The 23,836-nt window shown below is 42.7% G+C and overlaps 1 protein-coding gene and 1 long non-coding RNA gene across 3 annotated transcripts in view; both read left to right on the top strand.

Moving 5' to 3' along the window:
• The first annotated feature begins 920 nt into the window (after nucleotides 1-920).
• Nucleotides 921-13,540, top strand: NPS (neuropeptide S). The gene is made up of 3 exons (XM_053313110.1): nucleotides 921-996; nucleotides 1,105-1,186; nucleotides 11,668-13,540. Exons 1-3 carry the CDS (start codon nucleotides 989-991, stop codon nucleotides 11,845-11,847), a joined length of 270 nt encoding a protein of 89 aa, XP_053169085.1. The 5' UTR covers nucleotides 921-988; the 3' UTR covers nucleotides 11,848-13,540.
• An 8,077-nt stretch (nucleotides 13,541-21,617) lies between these two features.
• LOC128352484 (uncharacterized) overlaps nucleotides 21,618-23,836 on the top strand; it is a 115,063-nt gene continuing 112,844 nt past the window's right edge. The window contains exon 1 of one of the 2 annotated variants that reach the window (XR_008320439.1): nucleotides 21,618-21,694. This is a non-coding gene — a long non-coding RNA (uncharacterized LOC128352484). The remainder of the gene's footprint in view (nucleotides 21,695-23,836) is intronic. The other variant, XR_008320440.1, reaches the window with a different exon arrangement.

Here is a 23,836-nt window from a genome sequence, read left to right as displayed (position 1 = left end):
TTTCAGAGGTCCGATATTGTTCTATTTACAATCCTTGTTTTATTGGTTTCATGTAATATTCTAATTTTCTGGGATTGTGGATTTGGGGTTCTCATGAGCTGTACGCCATGATCATCGCAATTATAACAAATTAAGGCTTGACTTATCTCGTTTTGCATGTAATGCGTCTATCTCATATATCAGTTTCACCTTTTAATTTGCATTACTGAAATTAATGAACTTTTGCACAATATTCTAATTTTTTGAGTTTCACCTGTAGTTGCACATCCTGTAAGAATGCTTGCACTTCTGAAGCACAAGGACTCATGCAAGCATTAGTGCTACTTGTATGCTGTTGTTAGAAGCATGCACACATTTGTCAGGATATCAGTGAGTGGTTTTAATGAGTTTGTATACTGGACAGGTAGAAGAAAGACTTTTGAGCATCATACAAAAATTACAAAACAACAGTGAAATAAGTTCCTCTAGAATAGCCTTGATTTTTGTGTCTGATTAAATGAATTAGCCAGGATTTCCCCCCTTTCCCCTCCTTTTTTCTCCTATGCATGAGTACAGTATACTGTACTTGATTTTATAGATCTATACCATACCTGCCAACATGTCCCTATTTTCCCATTCAGGTTAACGGGGAAATAGGGACATGTTGCAGGTATGCTATTCCATTTTTGACAGTTTATGCTACAAAGCTAGAGGCCAGAAGTGAATACATTTAAAGGCCTTTTAATGGCAACATTGTCAGTTTAGTCACTTGGTAGTTCCATGCTGGCATGAAGACATTGTGTCCTTGCCATTTTTCCATTTAGCAATAATAAAGGCCACTGAGTGACCAATTAGTCATACTTAAATGTGATTTGGTGACATTTTTGTTCCTGAACTATTGGTATAAAATGGTCGTTTAGGAAATTATTAGTGAGAAAGATAAAAGATGTGGTTGTGAACCAGTGTATTTCTAGTTAGAACTGAAAGGGATTTTTTTAAAGTAACAGAAATGGTTAGGTAAGTATATTGGACTATCATTTATTTCTGGAAAATTAGCATTGCTTACTGTATGAAGAACTTGTGCTATTGGAACATGAAATTAATATGATTTTTCCCCCCTTGCAGTCTCTTCAGGCTAAATGTTGTATTAATTCTCTGGATCACAACAATGCATATGTCGAGGTGTCACCCTGTTGTCCCTTCCATGGTAAGTAATGCACTTTAAAACCTGGGATATACTGTGCAGTTAATTTTTAAACTTCACATAAAACTTTTAACACTAGCATTATCAAATATTTTAATGTAAATTTTATGATTAAAGGTTCTTTATGTATGTTTACTACTTATTTATGCATGATTGCGCTAAGAAACAATTTGTGTGTGCCTGTTAAAGTTATAACAACATTCCATTTATTAACTTCCAATAGACCTAGTCTTTAACTACATTAATTTAGTCACCTAATGTGAAGGAGATCTGCTGACAGAAGCATGAAACTATTCAAAGCTATAACTTTGATGGAATTTTTCTTTATTTCATCAGTTAGGTATGCCTATATTTCTGTATTTAAAAGAGGTATTCCATGACATTACAGACAAGTTGACATTACAATGTCAAGTTCACTGCTATAGATCTGAAGAGAGTAGGATGGCAGAATTCCTGATGTTATATGAAGAAAACTATGACATTTTAGCAAACAAGCAGAGAGCACTAATATTTTCTGAAATATTTTTATAAAATAGCCACAAAACTCCATTTGGTTGAGAACTGAGAGTGCTAATAATGATTTTCCCCCCCTCAATGCTTAAGACTCACAAAAACCACAAAATGCAGCTAGCAAACATTATCTGAGTAATAATTCTGTATTACTAATATCACTGTACCTTATACCATACTGCTAGTGATTGGAAAGCTAACAACATAACCTGAACATCAAACAGTGAAGCTATTCAAACATGTGTGCAAAAGTGGACTAAGGGAACCCAACCCAGTTTTGCACGTGCATATGAACAGCCGGGATTGGGCCTGATCCTGATGGCACCACGGCGGCAAACCTACCCTTGAAAATGAGGTTAAGAGGGCGAGTGCTCCCTTAACCTCATTTTTTTTGGTTGTCTTGTCAGCTGCGGCTGCAAGCAGGGAGGGAAAGGGGAATCCCCATAATGCACGATGCACTTGCACGTTTCATTATTTGTGGTCTGGGGGGCAGGGCCATGCGGGACGACATAGCCCGACACCCTGATCCTTGGCACTTTTAACATATGCTTCTGAAGATGTAAAGCTATAGATAAAAATTCTTTAAAAACTGCAAGGTTCCAGATATTAACATAGCATCTTCCCCAACTTAATAATTTCTGGCACATACACTCATACACAAACACACACACACACACACACACACACACACACACACACACACACACCCTGCCCTTTCTTTAAAAAATACCCAAACTTTTGGGGTCAAATTTTCTTTGGAGTCTCTTTGCCAACCAGCAACTGGAGGATGAACTACGTGTCCTTTTCTCAGCCAATGGAGCAGTTAGCATCCCTTCAAAGGGATGTGTTAATTACTACAACACATGGAGCAGGAAAGTCATGCCTTAGATGTTCCTTACTATTGCCACTTTATGAAGCATTTAGCAGCATCCCTCCAGTGGCTATTGTTGTCTACCTTTTTAGATTGTGAGGTCTTTAGGGATAGGAAACCATCTTATTTATCTATCTATGTAAACTGCTTTGGAAACCTTTTTTGGAAAGTCATATACAGGTGGCCCTCGTTATCCACAGTTCCATTACCCGCGGTTTTGCATATCTGCAGTCGGATCTTCATTATTTGGACATGTGGTTCCAACCTTATATGGTTGGACTCTTTCTGCACGTGCTCGTGGGTAGTGAGAGGTGTTTTGAAGAGGATGGAGGAGAGGTTTGGTCTGTGAGTTTTGTGTGGTCAAAAAGACATTTGAAAGAGCATTGGGCAGCCTTGGGTAGCCTTTGCTGTCCTTAGGGAGCCATTGAGAGCCTTTAGAAGCCATTGTTCGAGAGTTTTTGGAGTCTTTTGGGGCACATTTCTATGGAGCATTTGCAAGCCTGTGGGAGCCCTTGAGAGCCTTTCTTCAGCCATTCCTGTCTAGCTTCATGGAGGACCTTCTTGCAGTATTGTGCAGCCCTGGTAAGTTGCTAATTATCACTTTAACAAATTTAATTTTAATTGTGATGAAATTATATTTTTAATTAAATTATTCAAAGCAAAAATTTAATTTTAATCTTGGTAATTAATTATAATAGTGTACTGTGCCATGCTAACTGGGCAATGAGGCACCATTTTAACATGGTGATTCTCTTTATTTAGCAGGGAGAGAGTAAATGGCCCTATCCACCCACAGGACAGTACCTCCAGTGAGTGTTGCTGGTGTCTATCGTAATTTTTTTTAGATTGTGAGCCCTTTGGAGACAGGGATCCATCTTATTTATGTATTATTTCTCTATGTAAACCACTTTGTAAACTTTGACTGAAAAGTGGTATGTAAATATTTTTATTTTTATTATTATTATTATTATTATTATTATTTTTAGTAGTAGTAGTAGTGCCATACAACTGTAGTTCATGTAAATTGCAATTAAATTGTCCATTGAAGTTCATTTTTAAGTACTGTACTTTACAGTACTAATTAAAAATTGGTTTTAAGTATCCATTGAAAATTGATTTTAAATACTGTGTCCATTAAAAGTTTATCTCAAGTACTGTAATGTATCAATCAAAAATTCATTTTAAGTACATATCCGTTGAAAATTGATTTTAATTATCAGTTACTGCACTGTCCTGTCTTGTACTTTATCAGTTTTGTGCAGGGGTCGGTGGGTGTTTGTCTTGCACAATTACTGTACTGTACCATACATCATTGTACAATTTTTTCCTTCCTCCACAGTCAAAATGAACAAACCCTGCTGAGAAGAGCAGTGAAAGGTCTTGCAAAGTGTTGCCCTTCAACGAGAAGATGAAACTGCTGGACATGTTGGCTTTTGGGGACAGTGCAGCATCCATTGCACACCATTATGGCATCAATGAATCCATGGTCCACTCTAGCAGGAAAAGTGAAGCCAGTATCCATGTGAGTGTGGTGTCCAACGCATCTCTGAATGTGGTGTTCCATTCACACGATACCCACATGGAACAGATGGGAAAGGCCCTCAGTTTGTGGATAGAGGACCAAGCCCAGAGGAACATACCACTAAGTGGACCAGTCATTTTAGAGAAAACACTGCAGCTCTACAGGTGGTTTGTGGTGGAAGTCGGTCAAGTGGTGGGAACATCTGAAGCTGCTGAGAGTGGCTTTGGTGTGAGCAAGAGCTAGTTTGAAAGATTCAAGTGCCACTACAGGCTCCACAATGTCAGACTGGCAGGGGAATTAGCAGCTGCAGATCAGGAGGTGGCACAAAGGTTTCAGGTGGGGTTCCAGCACCTGATTGAGTCTGGAGGGTACAGGCCTGAGCAGGTCTTCGATGCGGATGAGACAGGCCTGTTCTAGAAGCAGATGCCATCCCGCTCCCTCATCAGCAAAAAGAAATAACTGCTCCGGGTTTCAAGGCAGCCAAGGACTGCTTCATTCTGCTGGTATGTGGCAATGCTGCAGGGGACTGCATCGTCAAGCCCATGCTCCTGTACCAAGCACAGAACTCTTGTGCACTTAAAAGGGAAGAATAAAAGCCAGCTTCCTGTCTTCTGGAGAGCCAACAGGAGAGCATGGGTGACCACAGTGATTTTCTATGACTGGGTGAGCAACTGCTCTCTGCATGAGATATCTGGTCTCCAAGAACCTCCTGGTGCTTAACAATGCCCCTGGCTCGCACACCTGAATCTGCAGGTCACCTTCTTGCAGTCAAACACCACCTCCTTGATTCAACTGATGGACCAAGGTCTGATTGCAACTTCCAATTCATACTACACTCGCTGCACCTTCAGGAGGATGCTGGATCTCATGGAAGCTGATTCCTCTCTGTCAGTCAATGACTGCTGGAGGAGCAACAGCATTGGGGACTGCACTGAGGACATCATGGCATTCCTTGCAGAGATAAAATCCCAGAAATAGAATGCAATCTGGAAGATGTTGTGGCCTAGGGCAGTCACTTCTTCATCTACTACAACTGTTCCCTCAGTAGTTGACAAAATGGATCACTAACCTTGCATCATTGGTGGAGAAGGCTTGCAAGACATTGAGGTGGAGGAACTCCTCCAATCCCATCAGGAGGAGTTGACAGAGGAAGAATTGGAGGACATCATACAGGCAGCTCCTGAGAGTGAGGAAGAAGAAGAGGAAGAGGAAGAGTTGCCCCCCAAGCCCCTCATTACAGAGGGGCTGTCCAGGGTTCTGCAGCTAGGGACTGCCTTGGTGGACAAAGTATTTGAAATTGATCATAGGAACACAGGAAGCTGCCTTATACTGAGGCTATTCCCACGATCACTGGAAAGTGGGCTAAGGGAGCTTAGCCCGCTTTCCAGTGATCATAGGAACCACCAGGCTTGTAGGTGAGCCCAGTGCTCCCAAGGTGGCTAGCCTGCCTAAAACACCCTCTCCTTAAACAAAATTAATGGAGCGGGTGCTCCATTGTCCTCATCTTCCTGCTCGTGTGCTGCTGCGGTGCACAGAGATGCATGAGTAGACCCCTGGCCGTGAGGCTACAAGCAGGCTCCCGGTACCGGGGTTCCCCGCAGAATGCCCCCCATGCTCTCATGGGGCATCCTAAGACTTCTGGGGGCTGTGTGGTCCTTGATCTCCACAGCCCCCACCAGCTCTGTGATGCAGCCAGCAGTTGTGTGGGCGGCCAATCCAGCCACCCAGGGCTACACGTTTGATTGTCTGTGAGGAGAGTGGGCTAAGCCTGATCATGAGAAGAGCTTCATTGAGTAAGACCATTGGTCTATCTAGCTCAGTACTGTCTACACAGACTGGCAGCAGCTTCTCCAAGGTTGCAGGCAGGAGTCTCTCTCAGCCCTATCTTAGAAATGCCAGGGAGGGAACTTGGAACCTTCTGCACACAAGCATGCAGGTGCTTTTCCCATAGCGGCCCCATCCCCTAAGGGGAATTTCTTACAGTGCTCACATTGTCATGAGCTCATCCATCCAAGGCTTGGTCCAAGGTCACCATTGAATAAGCTGGTAGCTCAGGGATCCTCCTGTGTCTGGAACAAAGCACAAGAGAAACAACTCACTAGCATGTATCAAGTTCACCCTGTCTCCCCCGCACCTAGGTCCTGATTCCAAGAGTCCTGAGCCCAAGGTCCACAATGTGTCAAAGGGAGGTCTTAAGGCAAGGTGAAGCAGCCTGATGTCTGGTTAAGGAATCAGGTCTCAAGTAGCAGGAGTCAGGGTGTCAAAGGTCTGAACAAGGAGCTTGGAAATCCAAGCAGCTGAAGGCTGGTCTGCAAGAAGCCCAAGTGACACATTGCTTTCAAGCAGCTTGGACATTGTCTGCTGGCTAATTTATAGTGCTTGGTTAATAGCTCTCCTCCCCCAGCCAGCTGTTGGAGATTTCCGCATTTATTTCATCTATTAAATAGACTCTGACTTTGCCTCAATGGCTGCAGCTGCTGGTGGCATTTGGCATGCCTTTGCTCGTGAGGGGTAAATGGTTGTTCCTCTTCCAGCTCAGGATCTGGTTCCCCCCCCTCCCCATCTGTTCTGCTTCTAATGGCCCCTCTTGAGCTGAAGCTTCATCTTGGCCTGTCTCATCCATCTCCTGCAGCCCGACTGTTGAGCTCTCCTCTTCGGGTGCCTTTTCCTCTGCTGGAGGGTTGCCAACTTCCCCCTTCTCTTCACTGTCTGTGGGTGAGGGCATGACACACATGTAGTCTCCCACTGATGGAGTGTGGCATCAAGTTCAAAAGGCAGCTGGAGGCTCTGCAAAGCAAGGGGAAACAAATGACCATCACCAGCTACTAGGGGTATCCACGAATCAGTACCTGTGATTCAATTCGAGGTCAAATCAAATAGCAGACTGTCCTAATTAATTAATCAAAATCAGCTGGCTTGTTGGTCTTCTTGTCAAATCCAATGGGTAGACCAGCTCTCCATGGAAAACCAGCTACTAGGGGTGTGCATGAATCAATATCTACAATTCTCTTAGAGGTTGGATTGAATCACAGAGCCCCCTAATTGATCTGTCAAAAGCTGCGCTCATTTGTTGAAAGCTCTGCATTGGAAAGACCAGCTCTCCAAATTGATTTGGGTCGAATTGGGGATGATTCTATTCTACCCTGAATTTAGCCCTTTGTTTTCAGGTTGATCCGATTTGGGGTAGAGTCATAGAATCACCCCTGATTTGGCCCAATACACTTCGTGGGCAAATCATTTTGCCCATCCCTACCAACTACTTTGAAAAGGAAGCTGCACCTACCACCACAGCTGCAGAGTGGTCATCATCAGAAAGTGACATCTGCACTTTCCATCGAGGAGGAGGAGGACGATGACGAACCCAGCAGCACTTCCTGCAATAGGTTCTCCACATGTCCGCTAAGTGCCCCTCCATATTGCCGGTGTTTCGACATCGTGGTTGCTGCACTGTCAGCAGGGTGCCGTTCATATTCTGATGCCTTGCTTCAAATTTTATGGAGGCATTTTAGCACTATAACATTGCAAATACATTGCAGGAAAGTAGCTCTATTTTTCCGTTTTAGGAGGCTTGCCCCATAGTTTGTGTGTTGCAATGTAGTGTAGTGTGGACAGTTTCTTGCCCCACACCCGTGCTTGCCTCTTCTGTCCCCTCACCACATGATCCCAAGAGTCGCTGCTGAGACCTGCCTTCATCTTCTCGCCCTGCTGCCAGAGCTGGTGACCCTCCACCCCCTTGAGGGATTGAGTAGGGCGCAGGCAGGAGGGAAGGCAGAAGGGGGATGGGATGAGCCCCTGGTGGCGCAGTGGTAAAACTGCCGCCCTGTAACCAGAAGGTTACAAGTTCGATCCTGACCAGGGGCTCAAGGTTGACTCAGCCTTCCATCCTTCCGAGGTCGGTAAAATGAGTACCCAGAATGTTGGGGGCAATATGCTAAATCATTGTAAACTGCTTAGAGAGCTCCGGCTATAGAGCGGTATATAAATGTAAGTGCTATTGCTATTGCTATATTGCTATGTGGCACTGGGGCAAGGAAAGAGATGGAGGCAGTGAGGCGCTATCAAAGGAGTGAATGGGTGGACAGGGACAGAAGGAAGGAGAGAGAGGGACAAGCTTGGGGCAAGGCTGGAGGGCTGGACCGCGAAGCAGGGAGACTTTGGTGCAAGTGGAGCAGGAAAGATGCTGCCCTCGCTCCATCAAGGGAGATGCAGCCCCAAGACTGGAGGGAGAATGAGGGAGCATAGCCACCCAGAGCCAGAAGAGCGGAGGCAGAGGGGAGCCAGGGAACAGGGTGTGTGTTCATGTTCAGCCTCTGGAAGAGCCCCACATTCTCCAGTGGGTCTCAGCAGCCTCTCACCACAGCCCCCAGCCAGGCCTCCTGCCTGAGCAGCAGCAGAACAAGACGGGGCCTCCATGTAGGCTTCTGCAGGCTCTCTCTCTCCCCCTCACCGGATGGTGTGTCTTCCCAGCCCGGCTTTTGCACGGCACGGCACAGCGGTGCCTCTTCTTCCACTGTTGCTTCCTTTTGTGTTTTGCTTTTGGGGCAAGCTTGGATCTGGTCACTTACTTAAGAGGAAGCCCACTGAACTGAATATTTTACTTCTGTGCAATCCCATTTGCTTTATCAGCTGGGTGGCTAACTGGCAGTTTAATCTTTAACATTTGCTTAGTGCAAGGCAACACGCCCCCCCCCCCGCCCTCCTTGCTTACTGCAAGGAAGCCCTGCAAACTGTTCTCAATGCCATGTGGTGTGGAGGGCTCATTTCAAGGATTTGTTAATATCTAAAGCCCCTCTCCGTGTCTGTGTGTGTGTGTGTGTGTGTGTGTGTGTGTGTGTATAATTTTTTGCTCAGGTTCTTGTGCAAATGCACTATCTCCTTCTGTTTCCTTAATACAGAGGCAATCAAGGGATTGTAGTTTGCTCCTTGGTCCTTAGTGGTGGTTTTGTGCAAAAGTGCCTAGATTTTTTTTTTTAATGCATCATGTCATTCCCACTCTGCGACCCCATTGGCTCAAAATGGAGGCAGGGCAATGAATGCGATTCCGCTGGAATATGGGCACCCCCTGCCCAGAAAACCTGCTGCAGTGTGGGCAATTTGAACGGCCACAACCGTGTCATGATGAAACGCATTGAAAAACACTGTGCTCACAGTTTCAAGCCACTGCCTAATACCATTGCACTTTGCAACCTCTTTGGCCAACTTACCAACCAACCAAGCCAGAGGTTTGTGCTGCTAAGTGTTGAACTTCAATTGCAGTGGGTGAAGACATTCCCCCACGTGTGAGCATTTGAACTGAATCCAATTCTGTGCTTTCTCTTTGGCCAGCCTACCACCAGGTCAGGCCAGGGGTTTGTGCTGCTAAGTGTTGGACTTCAACTGTGGGGTGGGAAAATGTCACTATTACACATTACTGGAGGAGCCAGGAAATACTGCCGGAGCACCTGGAGAGTGGGAGAGTGAGAGACCTAAGGCAGCCAAGGTACAGTGCCATGCTCCATCCTTATTTCTGCCCCTTTCCTTTTGTTTTTGGTGTGGGTTTTTTTGTCATTTCCCGGGGCTCCGGAACCTAACCCCCCAATTCCTATAGACTCAAGGTCTTGTTATTCACAGTTTTATTATCTGTGGGTGTAAGCTTGAACAGAACCTCTGCAAATAATGAGGGCCACCTGTATAAGTAGTAGAAGTAGGAGGAGGAGGAGGAAAGTGTTCTTTAAAAAGAGTGTGGGTGAAACAGCTTCTTGGGTGACGCTGACTGCTTCCTGAGGGGTATGTTGTCAGTTTGTTCTCATGAAAGTCTTAGAACCAAATTTTTAAAATGACATTTCCTAAGAGGCCAGAATCCTTCCTGCTGGGAATAACTCAAGGAGAGTTCTCCAGAAGAAATTTAACATTTTTAATGTATGCAAGCACGGCGGCTAGAATAGTATATGTGCAGAAATGGAAAGACAATAAAATGCCCTCAAAAGAAGACTGATTGATAAAAAAATTGGAATATGCTGAGATGGCAAAACTAACAGTACTTATAAGGGATGAAAATTTGGAAAATTTCAAAGAAGATTGGGAACCATTTTTACTTTACTTAGAGAACTATTTTTCTAATATGGACCTTTCAGCAGCGTTTGAAATATAGTAATAAGAGCAGGTTGGGTTGTGTAAAATCTAGTAGCAATGTGGAGTATGTATGTTTTGAATTATTATAGCAATGGTTTATATGTATAGTTAACATGAACCGCGCAGACAGGTAAGCGGGAAGTCAATATTTACTTAATCAAATGAATGTAGTTGGATTGTAAAGCTATTGTAAAAGCCAATAAAATTTTAAAATGCAAAAAAAGAAAGAAAGTCTTAGGACCAGTTTTGGATTCATAGATAGCTAAAATGGGTTTCTCCATCATACTTATATCATCATTAGTTAATAAAATGCATTTGCTGCATAGCTGGAACCTATAGCATGTCATTTTTGTATTAACTTTCAGTTAAGCTTTTCCTAACAGTCACTTTTCTAACAAACTGATTTCTGAGCTGTACTGGTATCACCCTACCAAAACCTCCCACTTACCTCCCCACAAGGTGGATCATTGTTTTCCCCTTGCCTTTCAGTCTGCAGCTGTGGTCACACACCACATCATAGGGGAAAGCTGAGTTTATCCTTCAGCTTCAGTAAACATGGTGACCCAGCCTCAAGTGACATCACAGAAACATACTCTGCTGCCTTGCTTGTGTCCATGTGGTATAGCGGATAGTTTTCAATATGGGAGACCCAGGTTCCAGACTCCGGTCATCTTTTTGGTGGCAATTAGGTAGGGGACAGGTTGTAGCACAGTGACAGATCATATGCTTTGTGTGCAGAAGATCTCCAGTTCAATCCCTAACATCTCCAGATCGTGCTGAGAAAGACTTCTGTCTGAAGCCTGATGGTTTGCTGTCAGTTAGTACAGGCAATACTGAACAAGATGAGCCAGTGATCTGACACAGTATAAGACAGCTTCATATATTCATATATGTATGTTGAGGCAAGGGTGCATTGATCTTCATCAGCTAACTGGCTTCAATATCTGATTGACTACTTGAGGTAAGAAAAGGATACACAGTGAGCTTCTCTGAATCCTTAAAACAAAGTGGGGAAGGATAATACCTCAAACCTTACTGAAGTTCCCCAGTAGTTTGGACTACTTGGTAGAAGGAATCAGATTATTACTAGACTATTAGTCACAAAAATGTCAGTTTTCAACAATGGAAAATATGCACTCTATCTTAAAGGAAAGCCAGAATCAAAGAGCATAGTTAACATTACAGTGAAAATGGCTTCCTTCTGAGTGCAAGCAAAACTGCAACAATAGCAGCAATTCACAGGTAAGCCTTGCTTTCATATCCATGGATCTTATATAAAAACCTGACATTCTATAGTCGTAATCTAGGGCTGATACAAATTCATCCATGTCTTTTAAAGCCTAAATGGGTTTGTGTGCGTGAATGTGTGTGCACCTGTCATAAATGTATAAATTGTAACATAGTTTTTCCTTATCTATGTTTTTTTTAAAAAAATCACCAGAGCAATAATCGTTTTTATTTGAATTGCAGCTGTCTGGGAAATCTGATTACTGTCTCCTGCTGCTGAATAGTTGCCTAGCCAAGGCAGATGTGTCCGAAGAACTGCCGTTGCTAAAGCCTTTTCTGGAGAAGTCTTCTACTAAAAGATCTTTTCGAAATGGGGTTGGATCAGGAATTAAAAAAATGTCCTTTCAAAGAGCTAAATCATAAACAAGTGCCCAAGGAGGTACCCACAATTCAGAATGTATATAACTTAAATGGATTTGCTTAACATGGTTTGTATTGCATCTTAGATGATGAGTGAACTAAGAGAGACAAATGTATCAGTGTGTTCATAATTTAAACAGATGTTTATTTGAGATGGTGCAAACCAAGTGAAGCAAATGTGATTGTTCAAAGGCAGACATTTATTTCAAAGTTATAGTATCATTCATGCTTTCATTAATACTAAAAGGTGTTTTCCGTTTAATTCCATCTGTTTCAAATTTCTTCTTGTAATACAAAAATAGGCCTTTTCTTGTGAACATGTCAATTTGGAACTAGTCTTGAAGAAATATCTTAATGATCTGAAAGTGCTCATCTCTAAGATACAGAAGCACTTTCACTGCATATTACTGATATGATTCTCATTTACAAGAGAGAACATACTTTACTATAATCTCATCTATCAAAAGTACGAGGCATTTGGATAAATGGAAGTTAAATGGGGATACATGATGTAGAGTCCAAATTCAAATAGGGTTGTCTGATAAGTAGGCTATAATTTCTATAAGAAAATATTCTGAAGCACAATTTGGACAACTCAAGTCATCAGTCCCACTGAAGTTAATGAAGCTACATCACTGCATATGGTGGCTGCCTTCCCAAACTATTCTATAGATTAGATCACAGAAAAGACACCTTATTCTTGTTTCTGAAGTTAACACCCTGACCCTTTCTTACAATCGGTGAGAAAAGGCTCGAGGGAGAGTGGGGAAGGCTGCTTGCCTCTCCTCAGATGATCCCTCTTCTCTGCTTGGATGGGCCGATCGCCTGTCCACACAATTGCTGGCAGCTGCCAGCAACACAGTGGGTCAGGGGCTGGGATGCTTTGTTCCAGTTCCCAGAATGCCCACAATTCCCCACAAGAGTGTGTGGTGCATTATGGGGATTCCCTCAATGCCAGCCAGGAGCCCCACTATCTCCCAGATGATTTTAAAAAATGGAGCTAAGAGAAAGCTAGCTCTCTTAACCCCATTTAAGAGGGTGGCTGGCTTGATGGGTTTGCTGCTGAGGCGCCGATGGGATTGGGCATGATCCCAGATGTTCTCACGCGGGGGAAAGACCAGGTTTGGCTTTGTTAGCATGATTTTGCCTGCACATGAAAACAACCTCCCTTTTTCCTATCTCAACCACACTGCAGTTATTTAAAACACATCTCCAGAAAGAACGCTCTTGGGTTGTGGCATTACCATTTCCTGTAGAGTACTGGGGAATATAATAAAATCAATGTAGTAAAGGCTATCACTTTGCTTCAGTTAATGAAGGTATGCAACAAATGTATGTTGAGATGAGCCAAACGTTTCCACCAATGAGCTTCTGTTCACCTTTTTTTAAAAAAATACTGTTGTTCTATGATGGAAAATAGTCTCACTTCCTCTTAGGTCTTTCTTTTTATTTCTTTGCTATATATATATATATATATATATATATATAGAGAGAGAGAGAGAGAGAGAGAGAGAGAGAGAGAGAGAGAGAGAGAGAGACCTGGTTAGCTGTACAGTCTCAAAACATTGTAGATTTTGTCAACAAGAAAAGGTCATCTGCTGAGTTACATTATTTGTGTGACTTTTACCTTGTGGCCATTTCCTCAGAGAAGTGTAACAAACTCTGTGTGCTGGCATAAAGATGTTATGAAGGAATCTGACCAGATGCTATTTGAATGCAAAGCAAATATATTACTCATTGTATGGATAGTTTCAACATTTTCATTTATGCATCACAAAGAAGGAAATTTTATTTGTAATTTTATCTTCTCACTGCCAGTGCAGGAAAGGAAGCAAACATACAGATGTTACATTACTGACAGGGGTGACTCCAAGGAGTAGTAACACAGCTTGCCTGCCCACATGATGTGTGCTGCTCCTGGTAGTTTGGGCATCCCAGAGGCCGGAGAAACAGAGCCTGGCCTCCAGATATCCTGTAATGCATTGTACGAGGAGTGTGGTGCATTGAGAGATTCCCCTTCAGCCAGGCACTCTTGGTGCCCAGTGCTGTGTTTGTTCGGGCAGCTTGCAGCCTGAGCAGGCACACAACTGGGGACCTGGGCGGGGGGGGGTGCACTTGCACTCTTCCACCTGGGTAAAAGTTCAGGTAAAAACCCTGGGCCACCCGGTAGAACAGCACCAGGGTTGGCTGCATTCCGGCACTTGACATAAGCAGCCATATCCCAGTAGGGCAACACAAGCCTGGGCAAGGCTGCTCATGTGAGCAGCCTCCTAGTGTATTGTGGTCCTATGGCTTGAATTAATTATTTTTAAAGGCCTCCGTTGTTTAAAGAGGCCTCATTCACTTGCTCTGCTATCCCAGAACAAGCAGCAGAAGCCAGTGCAGCTAAGTTGGGAGGAGACCAGGAGCCGGCCAAGCCCTTATCTTCCTTGCTGGCCAGGGACTGGGCTGGATGTTTCCAGGGAAGTGCGAGGTCATCTCCCCTGGAAGTTTTGTCACACGGGGCTTTTAAAGCCCTTTAACTCGCATCTCCTCCAGAATGGAAGGCTTGCGTCCACATATCGGCCAGATTCACCCCAAAGTCCCTGCGAGTTATTGGGGAATAGTTCACACACAATTCAGGTTTTTCACTGTACCTTAGAGTGTAGCCAAATTTATATACAGGGTAAAAAAAACCCCACTCTTTGTGTTGGTTTTTGGGGACAACTTCGAGTTCATAGTAAAGCCTCCCCGTAAACCTGTGGTAAAGCCTGCTGTGTGTAAAAGTCCCTGCAGATTGCAGCTGACCTGATACTGACCCCTGTTCCCATGTAGCTCTTTCCTACCACATGGTCTTGGATAGGAACTGAAAGCTAGCCTGGAAAGCAGACTGGCCAAATCAAAAAATATTTGGATTTTTTAAAAGAAGAATCTGACTCATTTCCAAATAAGTCTGAAAATGTCAAGCAAGCTTCCATAATAAGGTAAATAAACTATTTCTTTACTTCTATAGATATTTACTATATAGCAAAATCCTTGCTTCTTTAGAACATTCTTTGACGCCTTTTTGCTCCTCCAGACTAACTTTTCTATAGTCATTCCTAGTCACTGGCTAAAGAAGTACTGGCACTCGCATGGGGTGGAGGGTTTGATTTTCGCCAATCTCCCCTTTCCCTGAAAGTGTACTGTGCCATCCACAAATATATCAGTGAGGACTGCACAACCCTCAGGGACATATTTTCAGGTGGCATTGAGTGCTCCTGGGGGAAGGGGAGACAGACAGAAATTACACACACACACACACACACACCGATGTGAGTGCCGATGCTTCTCTAGTCAGGAATGGAACAATCAACATGAATTGATTACAGATTTTTGATTAATCTGGGACCAACTTAGCAAGAGTTTTTTTAAATATATTTCAAAATGTACAACTCTTCTAATGTATGTTGACTGGCAGGATTTCTAGTGAACTGCATACTCCCAGGCCTTTCAACAACCACTGATATAGGAAAACAATCTGCTGGTTAATTTAGAAGTAGATACATTTACTATATAAGCTTTATTCACACACATTGTATGGATTCCTCACATGCATAGCACAGATAGGAAGTGTATTACTGTATGTGTGTCAAACATAATGTGTGAATACCTGCACATGCATGCATGTGCATGCATGTACACTGTACATGCATTTAATATAATGTTTGAAGATGACTATAGCTAAGAGTGCTTGTTCTTAGGTGAGAATCCCCATGTGAGGAACCTTGAAACACAAGCTCCTGGAACCAATATTGTGCTCTAGCAGCAACTTTAGAAACCAGAATAGGATGGGAACAAACTCTTAATAGGGAAAGGGAAGCATGTGCTATGTTGTTCAGTGTATAATAACAAAAACCAGACACTCCTGATATTAATTCCAGCCATAAGCCGATCAATTTACAAGTGTGTCCACAGAGTGGCTTCTTTGCACATACATACAACTAATGCTGGACTATTTGCTGTTTTTTAATGTTGTATTTTCTTGTATTTGTATTGTAAACTTCCTTGAGACTATTTGTTGAAAAAACATTTTACAGATAAAAAATATCAATATATGAAATAAATATCATTAAATATTAAGACAGACACAGACAGGGATGGTATATAGTTTGTTAAATGAAATTTCTGAATTATCTCACTTCTCTCCTTCAAGTCAATAAGGTCATTCTCACAACCGGCCTTTTGACCGTGTAGGGGAGTGCTAGCCCAGGTAGGGGAGTGCTAGTCCAGGTAGAGCTGGTCATGAGAACTGCTGGGATTGCTTCTGATACTGGTGCTCCTCTACCAGGTAGTCTGGGTTCTAAACCTGGGCTAAAGGTGAGGTAGGGGGACTTGCCCATGCTCCTTACCTCACTCTCAGCTCATGTGGGTGAAGAGACTACCAGAAGCTCCTTTCAAGCTGACAGAAGCCATGGCGAAGGAGCAACATGGCCTCCAGGAATTTCCCAACGCATGACACTGATTGTGTGAGGCATTACGCAATTTATGGTGGCCAGGTTTCCTTCTCCCCACCTCTGGAGCACTGCACTACCCCATGCAGTGCTGAACATGTGGACATGCAAGCAGTGGCACACGAAAGAAATGGCAAGCCGTGTGGAGGAAGGTAGGTAGGATCCTGCCTTCCCCCCCAGCCCTCCCCAGTCCCAGCAGAATAACAACCTTAATGTCTATTTCAACATGGTAGAATTTGAGCAAAATTGATCCAGGCAGACTTGTATGTCATAGTACCAGTTTGCCTGAGTGGCAGTGGAAGCACCAGAAAAAAAATTGAGGGGGACACAGAAGAGGCAACATGCATTTATGGTTGGATGAGCTGTGTCCCTCACATTAGATTTCTGAAACAAAAATGGTGTGTGGGTATGTAGGAGTGATTTTCACCTGTCTCCCCTCCCCAGAGGAGCACTCTGTGACACCTGAAAATATGTCCCTGAGGATTGCACAGCCCAAAGTGAAATATTTGTGGGTGACTGTAGTGATCAGCCACCCCTCTTCTATAGAGTTAACCGTAAGTGAACCCTGTCCTGACTGACAGGCTAGTGAACTCCAGGGCTCAGCCAACCAGCACACCAGGTGGGTGGGACCTAGAGAGCCGTTGGGAGGAAGAAAGAATTCTTTGTTAGAAGAAGTAGGCTGAGAGTGCAGAGAAGAGGACATGTGGCCTTGAAGGTTAGTTGCAGGAAAATGTCTCTGCAGGTCCTGGAAAGCCAGGAAGACAGGATGCTTGATTCTCAACCAGGGTTTTGGTGAGTCCAAGACAAAGGAAGCCAGGGCTCCAGCTTCAGGAAATTTAGTCTAGGGAAAGTTTGTTTAGTCAGATTTTGCGTTAGACTTTCTGTTTCTTTTGTTATGCATATATTATGCATATCCCTGACACTGGCCTATTATTGCTTACCTGTAACTTAACTAAACTAAAAAACACTAGCCTTCGCCCATCCAGCCAGGTTGTTGTAAAAGAGTCTGTAAGCTTTTAATTGTGCTTTTGTATCTTCCTACATACCTGTTCCTTGCAACTGGGTAACCATGATTTTTAAAGAGTGCCACCCCAACATCATTGGGGTGCTTTTTGAAGTAATCTTGTAACCTACTGAGTATTTTTACCTGTAACTAAAAGCTGAAAAAGCCTCAGATGGAAGCAGTCTGTGGCATTTGAATAAAACTGGAGTTTTTTGTTCTTTGTATTTTACAAGCCTCTCTGAATGGGTTTTTAACTCAGGAAAGGGGGTGGGGTGGGCGGTAAGGTTCCGTTGACCTCAGTCAACAGCTATCAGTTTTCTCCCCACGTGTAGGCTTGCACATGGAAGGTTTGTGGTTTTTTTGTACTTTTCAAATAACAAAAGAAAAATAGTTTCCCCTGGGATTTCCACCCCAAGCCCAAGGAGGGTCAAGCTCTGTACTAGAGAGGGGTGGTGGTGGTGGCAGCCATTTTAGAACCTACCAAATGTAAAGAAGAGTTTTAGGAGTAGCCTTTGCCAGAGAGCTCAGCAGGGATGCTTCAGCATTTCTTTCTCTCATGTGAGCTTGCTCTGAGACAAAGGCTATAATCCGCTACAGTGACAAAGAATACTTTCAGGGAAAAGGGAAAGTAGCCAAAATCAAACCCCTATACCAAACTTGTCTGAAAGGACTCTTGTCCTCCCCGCCGCCACCAGAGCCACCTTTGCTGAGTAGATTCCTATATTCTACAAAGCCAGGCAACTTGTGATTATGTCTACCCACTTTTCAGACCCTCATGATGGAATAAACTGTGATTGAACATATGGTAAAGCAATCAGATGGCTGCCATACACACACATACATTCTACCATGTCAGCAAGAGGTTTCATTAATCAGCCTTTTTGCTATAAGGAGATCAGATTAGTGTTTAAGTACATAAGTTAATAAATACAACCCATGGTTCTGTAGTCACATTTACTAAAGGTTAGTTCTTACATAATGAGAATAATGTGGTCTGATGACTATTTCTATAATATTAGATCATGTGATAGAGACCAATTACCAGGGTAAACTTGTATGCAGGTGTTGACCTCCACAGGTAGGTGTGTGTGTGTTCATAAGTGACTATAGCATGGGAAGTAGCCACATTTTTAATTACTTCCATATGATTTACAATTCTGTTACACAGTGCCAATCATGCTACTCCCAAAATTTAAGAACTAGCTCTACTATGTATTAGACATCTCCACTTGAACCATAAACATGTTGTAAAGAGGTCTGGAAACTGATGCCTTTTTTTACTATTATATTACCACTTTCATTATATGACAGAATGATTATGAGGTTAAGATTAGTATCAGAGAATGGGGGGGATTAATCAAATCACTTCCCAGGATCTTTTCCCCGGGGCTTTTAGCTCACTTCTCCTCTAGTATGTAGGGTGTATCTTCACATATCAGCCAGATTTACCCCGAAATCGCTATGAGCTATCAGGGAGCACTTCACGCATTATTCAAGGTTTTCATTGTGCGTTAGAGTGTAGCCCGATTTATATTCAGGGTAAAAAAAAAATCCACTCTCTGTGTGTGTGTGTCTGTGTGTCTGTGTCTGTGTGGGGGGTTTGGCAACTTCAAACTAGCAGTAAAGCCTTGCAGTAAACTTGTGGTAAAACCTGCTGTCTGAAAATGCTCCAGGTGTGAAATCACGGATGAAAATGACCGGTCCCTGCAGTTAGCAGCCTCATTTGGAATACTATTTGAAACAGCAACCACACTGTTTCAGGTGTGTGAATCAGGCCTGAATACCTAAAACAAATGGAAAGAATAACGCTACTGAAACAACAACATGGGAAATGAGGAGAAGAAAGACTTTGCTTCTTGCAGTTTCTTGGCAAAAGACAAAAGACAATTAGATTAGATGTAAAAGCACATTATTTACTTACAAGATAGAAAATTAGTTATTGTAATAGCATACAGCAAGTTTAATTATTACCAAACATATATTTAAAAAGCATTTTCTCTTTATAGAGTATTTGCTAATTTGCTTTTATTTACATATATATGGGTAATTTAGTATCACAAACCACTATACGCATACCAGAAAATAGTCTCTTGCCACTTTTAGATCTAAATATCATTTTGATTAGAAGAATAAGACAGATGTGAAAAGGGTATATTAGTTATTATTAGCATAATAACATACAAATAAAAATCACTGAGCAGAAAGAAACTGCCACAGCTATTAGGAGATTGCTTTACAAAGAATACCCCCCACCAAAAGTAACATATTGTGTATTCCAAGGATTAAAATTTTCAGCATAACACATTTCTAAAAGCAAAATGTTTATATGAGGTGGCATATGAGAATTATAGGTTTTGATTATGGATAAATGGTTCATACCAAGCGCATTCACTGGGAGTAAATTCCAATTATTTCCCAAAACTTGTTTTCAGGTTAATTTACATGTCCCCTGATTCTATGAATTAACTACTGAGTTCAGTAAAGCTTACTCATAGGTAAATGAGCATAGGCCTTAGGACCCAATTTGAGGTTTGGAAAATACAATATTTTACTGCCTCCCATGTAAAGAACAAAATCCAATATATCCCTAGGAGGTATACATAGTCCAGTGTTTCTAGCTCATCTGTTTCTCAGCATGGGTAAGAGTTAACTGCTAACTTCCCTTTTCCACAATGCCCAGTCAGATTTTCTTTTCCAAAAATCCAGCAAATTGAAACCTCCAAAAATGTTTGGTTTAAGATTAGAGTTAAGATCAGAGCTGTCTATTTTCCACTGTGCTCTAAAAATTGTCGAAATTGCAAGTTAAGGCGTCCACCTTAATTTCCATGCCATATAAACTGTAAAAGCTTTGCACAGTCTCACTGGCTTTGATGGCTTTACAAATGCCTCACTCTTTGAGCTCAACACTGGGTGATGATGGATGTGTACAAGTAGAAATTCAACAAGGTGTCATTTTCCATATCACTTGCTACAAATGCCTGCAATTATTTTCTGCCTGATGCATCTCTACAAGGCACAATGCTTCCCTAAAATGCCACCTGGCAAATGTCCAGGGAGAAATAAAACAGGTGTAGCACCTTCACTTAGCACTCCTCCAGCAAATCTTTCTCATCCGTTTGGGCTGATGGCAATGCAACAACTTTTTTGGCTTCCAGCCTGAATGGAAAATGGAGTAAGGATCACCGCATTGTAACTCTTGCTGGCTTCATGCCTTGTGTTTCACTACATTTACTTACTTGCCAATGCAGAACATAAGCATCACCTAGTTGCATTAGCACATGCTGAGACATTACTTCCCCTAACTTCAAAAAGTCAGGGGGCTTTGAGGGTGAACATGAAAATGTTTGTCAGTAAATGCCCCTGCTTTTATTTGGTTGAACTCTTACTAAGGTAATTGGTGGCTATGGCCCTTGTTACTTATTGTTCATTCCATCTCAATTTAACTTGTTCTTTAATATAATCAAAAGATATATCATTAATGACTGACATGATCCTCAGCCTGGTGGAGAGCTGCAGATCTGCAAGAAGCCTATGCTGAACCCTTCTGTGCTGGCTATGCAACCTTCTAAAACACATTTCTACAAGTGAAAGGGCTTTTGAAGGGACACACAAAAACCACTCCCCACTCCATGCCTGGACTGCTGTGAAAAGAAGTCTTCACCACAGGTATACTGAAGGCTTCCTGCAGGTCTATGGCTCACTTTCCATCAGTGAGGGACTGAAGATTATATCAGCCAATGTATCCAGTGTCCTTCCTAGAATTAGTTGGTAGAAAGAACAAATTGAGTGTGTAATGAAAACCCAGAAATGTCAGGTTATGCCAGTTAAATTGCTGCAGTTAGTCAGCATTTAACCAGGATCCAATCCTGGTTAGCGATCCCAGAGAAATGCTGGTTAACTGCAGCAATTTAACCGGAATAGCCTGGAAATTCCGGGTTCTCGTGACATACGCTGGAGGAGCATGCAAGGCTTTCCAATCATGGCTAACTCTTTAACTGCTAGCCAGGCGTGTAACAATGATAGGGCAAGGGGAGACAGTTGTCTGGGGGCCCCACTGCCTGGAGGGGCACCCCAGAGGCACCTCATGTGACTCCCCATTGCCCCCTGCCCAGCCCCATAGCCTCTCACCCACTTGCCCTCTTCGCCGTCTCTCCAGCTTGTTCTCCTGGCCGGCAATCGAGGCAGCAGACAAGCTGCAAAGAGCTCCTTTTCTCCCGCCTCTCAGCTGATTGGCGGGTGGGCGGGGCTTCCACGGAGGCCTCCGTGTAGGCCGCAGTGAAGCCTGAACTCCAGTAGGGCCTAAGCCAGCCAGGAAGGAGGAGGCAGCCAGAGTGGCCACCACTGGTCTCTGCGGCAGAAGACCCCCTGCTGCCAGGTAGAGTGTGAACTCCTTTTTGTGGTTACCTTCCCACCCCCCCACCCGGATATATAGGGATCTGCTTGCCATAGGGCTTTGATATGGGGGGGGAGGGACTGAGAAGTCTCTGAATATTTATTTTTAAACAGCTTGGAAAATTTGCTGGCTTAAAAAAAACTATCTAAAAAGTCCTATAAGTGGCTTGTTTCATGGCAGAAAATTACAAAAACTTCTGGAAGAAACAGTATTATATTTATTTTATTCATTCATTTATAAATGCACTTATGTTCAAGATGTTTTGTAACCCAGAAGGTCTGAGTGAGAACTGTGAAGCATGTCTTCTGCTTTTATTTTATTTTATTTTTCTTGTGTGTGAACTGCTCCCCAATAACTTGCAGGGACTTCAGGGTAAATCTGGCCAACATGTGAATGCAGCACCTCCATTCCAGAGGAGATGTGTCTTAAAGGGCTTTAAAAGCCTCCTGTGAAAAACCTCCTGCAATCAAACTTGACTGAATTTGTTCAGAATTCTGGGGAAACAAACATAGGTTCACCCTGCATGGTTGAAAGGCTCCTTGGCTAATCTGCAGCGAGGGGCCCATTTTAATCATTCATCTTTTTAGTGTGTTCTAGGCATTAAAAGTAAAACAAATGTATAGTACTCAATGTATATCACTATATATTGTGACGTGTGTGTGTGTATTCAGTGAAATGTATTTCCAGGCAGCATACTTATTTTGGAATATCAGACTTAAATCCTTGGGGGCCTGCGGTGTGTGGAGGCCCTGGACTTTGAGTGGGGGGCCCCCATTTTAAAATCTTGTCTCTGGGCCCACTCCAACCTTGCTACGCCCCTGCTGCTAGCATTCTGGTCATGAGAACGCTCCCCCTATAAAACGGCATAGCTCTGTCAAGCGAACTCAGATTCACCCCAGTGGGATATAAATTCAATAAAACTGTCAGCCAGTATTTCCAGATTTAGAAATATATAAGATCTTTGTAACTGCAACCAAAGAATTAGCCCTTGCCAGTAGGCTCCATATAACCATTCCATAAGTGATTATTGGACTGTGAGGTTCTCCCTTATTATGTCCATTTTAATGAGCGGCTCTCCAGTGTTATGACAAGTGATGTGTTTTACTAGGCTGCTCTTTGGGGCCTTTGTTGTTGTTGTTAGTTTTAGCTTGCTGAACAAGTTATTCCTCTCTTCCGACAAAATGAACCTTGTTAACTGCCTGGGTAATGACAGCAGTATAGTCACAATCCTGTTTTGCCATTGTTCAGCAAGGCCTACAAAGTGTATCCTATGAATTGCTACTTCATGTTTTACAGTTTAAAATTCATTGTTATGTTCAGAAATATGGCAACATATTTGTGCTTGGCACCACGGCATATCAATAAGGATGTTAACTCACTCACATAATTAGACAAGAATTGGCAGAGAGTTGACTAAACAATGACACAAAGAAACAGAGTCAGCCAAAGAGAAGGGGGAGGAGGGTGTTGTTTTTTCTTTCTTTGATGACTTCATTTTTTTCTCACATATTTGTACTTCTTGTTGAAAAATATAACATCTGTAGCCTCTCATGCTTAGGTCTCTCATGCACCACATAAATACCTTTCTTCTCTGCTTGATTTAATCCAAAATAGCTGCCACTTTTGGATTCTGTGTTCCTAATCACTAACATGGCTTTAAAAACATTTATTATTTATTTTATTTTTCTGATTTGTAGACCTGGCCCAAAGCCATGGCTGACATGATGAGGAAAATGATTCAATTGCCTAACTTGTCCTTTTACTTTTAAAGGGACTATTTTTCCTCATCCTCTCAGTCCATACAGTGGTCCCTCGACTTACGAACTACTCGACATAAGTATTTTTCGAGTTACAAACGGCAGTTTTAGATCCGGTTTTAGATGCGGTTTTTTCGACTTACAAATTTTTAGATGGGGTTTCCTCGACTTACGAATTTTACATGCGGTTTCCTTGACTTGCTTGCCTGTTTACTGCCTGTTTATTCTTGAAAAGAAATGTTCCTTTGCAGTTTGCAAGCCTTACTGGGGGTCTGGGTCTTTTTTCTAGGCTCCGGAACGCATTAATCCGTTCCCAATGCATTCCTATGGGAAACCGCTTTTCGACTTACGAACTTTTCGACTTACA

The sequence above is a fragment of the Hemicordylus capensis genome, chromosome 3, assembly GCF_027244095.1.
Source record: "Hemicordylus capensis ecotype Gifberg chromosome 3, rHemCap1.1.pri, whole genome shotgun sequence".
Classification (NCBI taxonomy): domain Eukaryota; kingdom Metazoa; phylum Chordata; class Lepidosauria; order Squamata; family Cordylidae; genus Hemicordylus; species Hemicordylus capensis.
The sequence above is the reverse complement of the archived record's forward strand: the minus strand, read 5'-3'. Positions and strand labels throughout refer to the sequence as shown.

What these genes read in the sequence shown, in the direction of transcription:
- NPS (XM_053313110.1), top strand. An exon ending in ACCCTGTTGTCCCTTCCATG is followed by an intron (nt 1,187 to 11,667) that starts GTAAGTAATGCA and finishes TTTGAATTGCAG; the next exon opens with CTGTCTGGGAAATCTGATTA.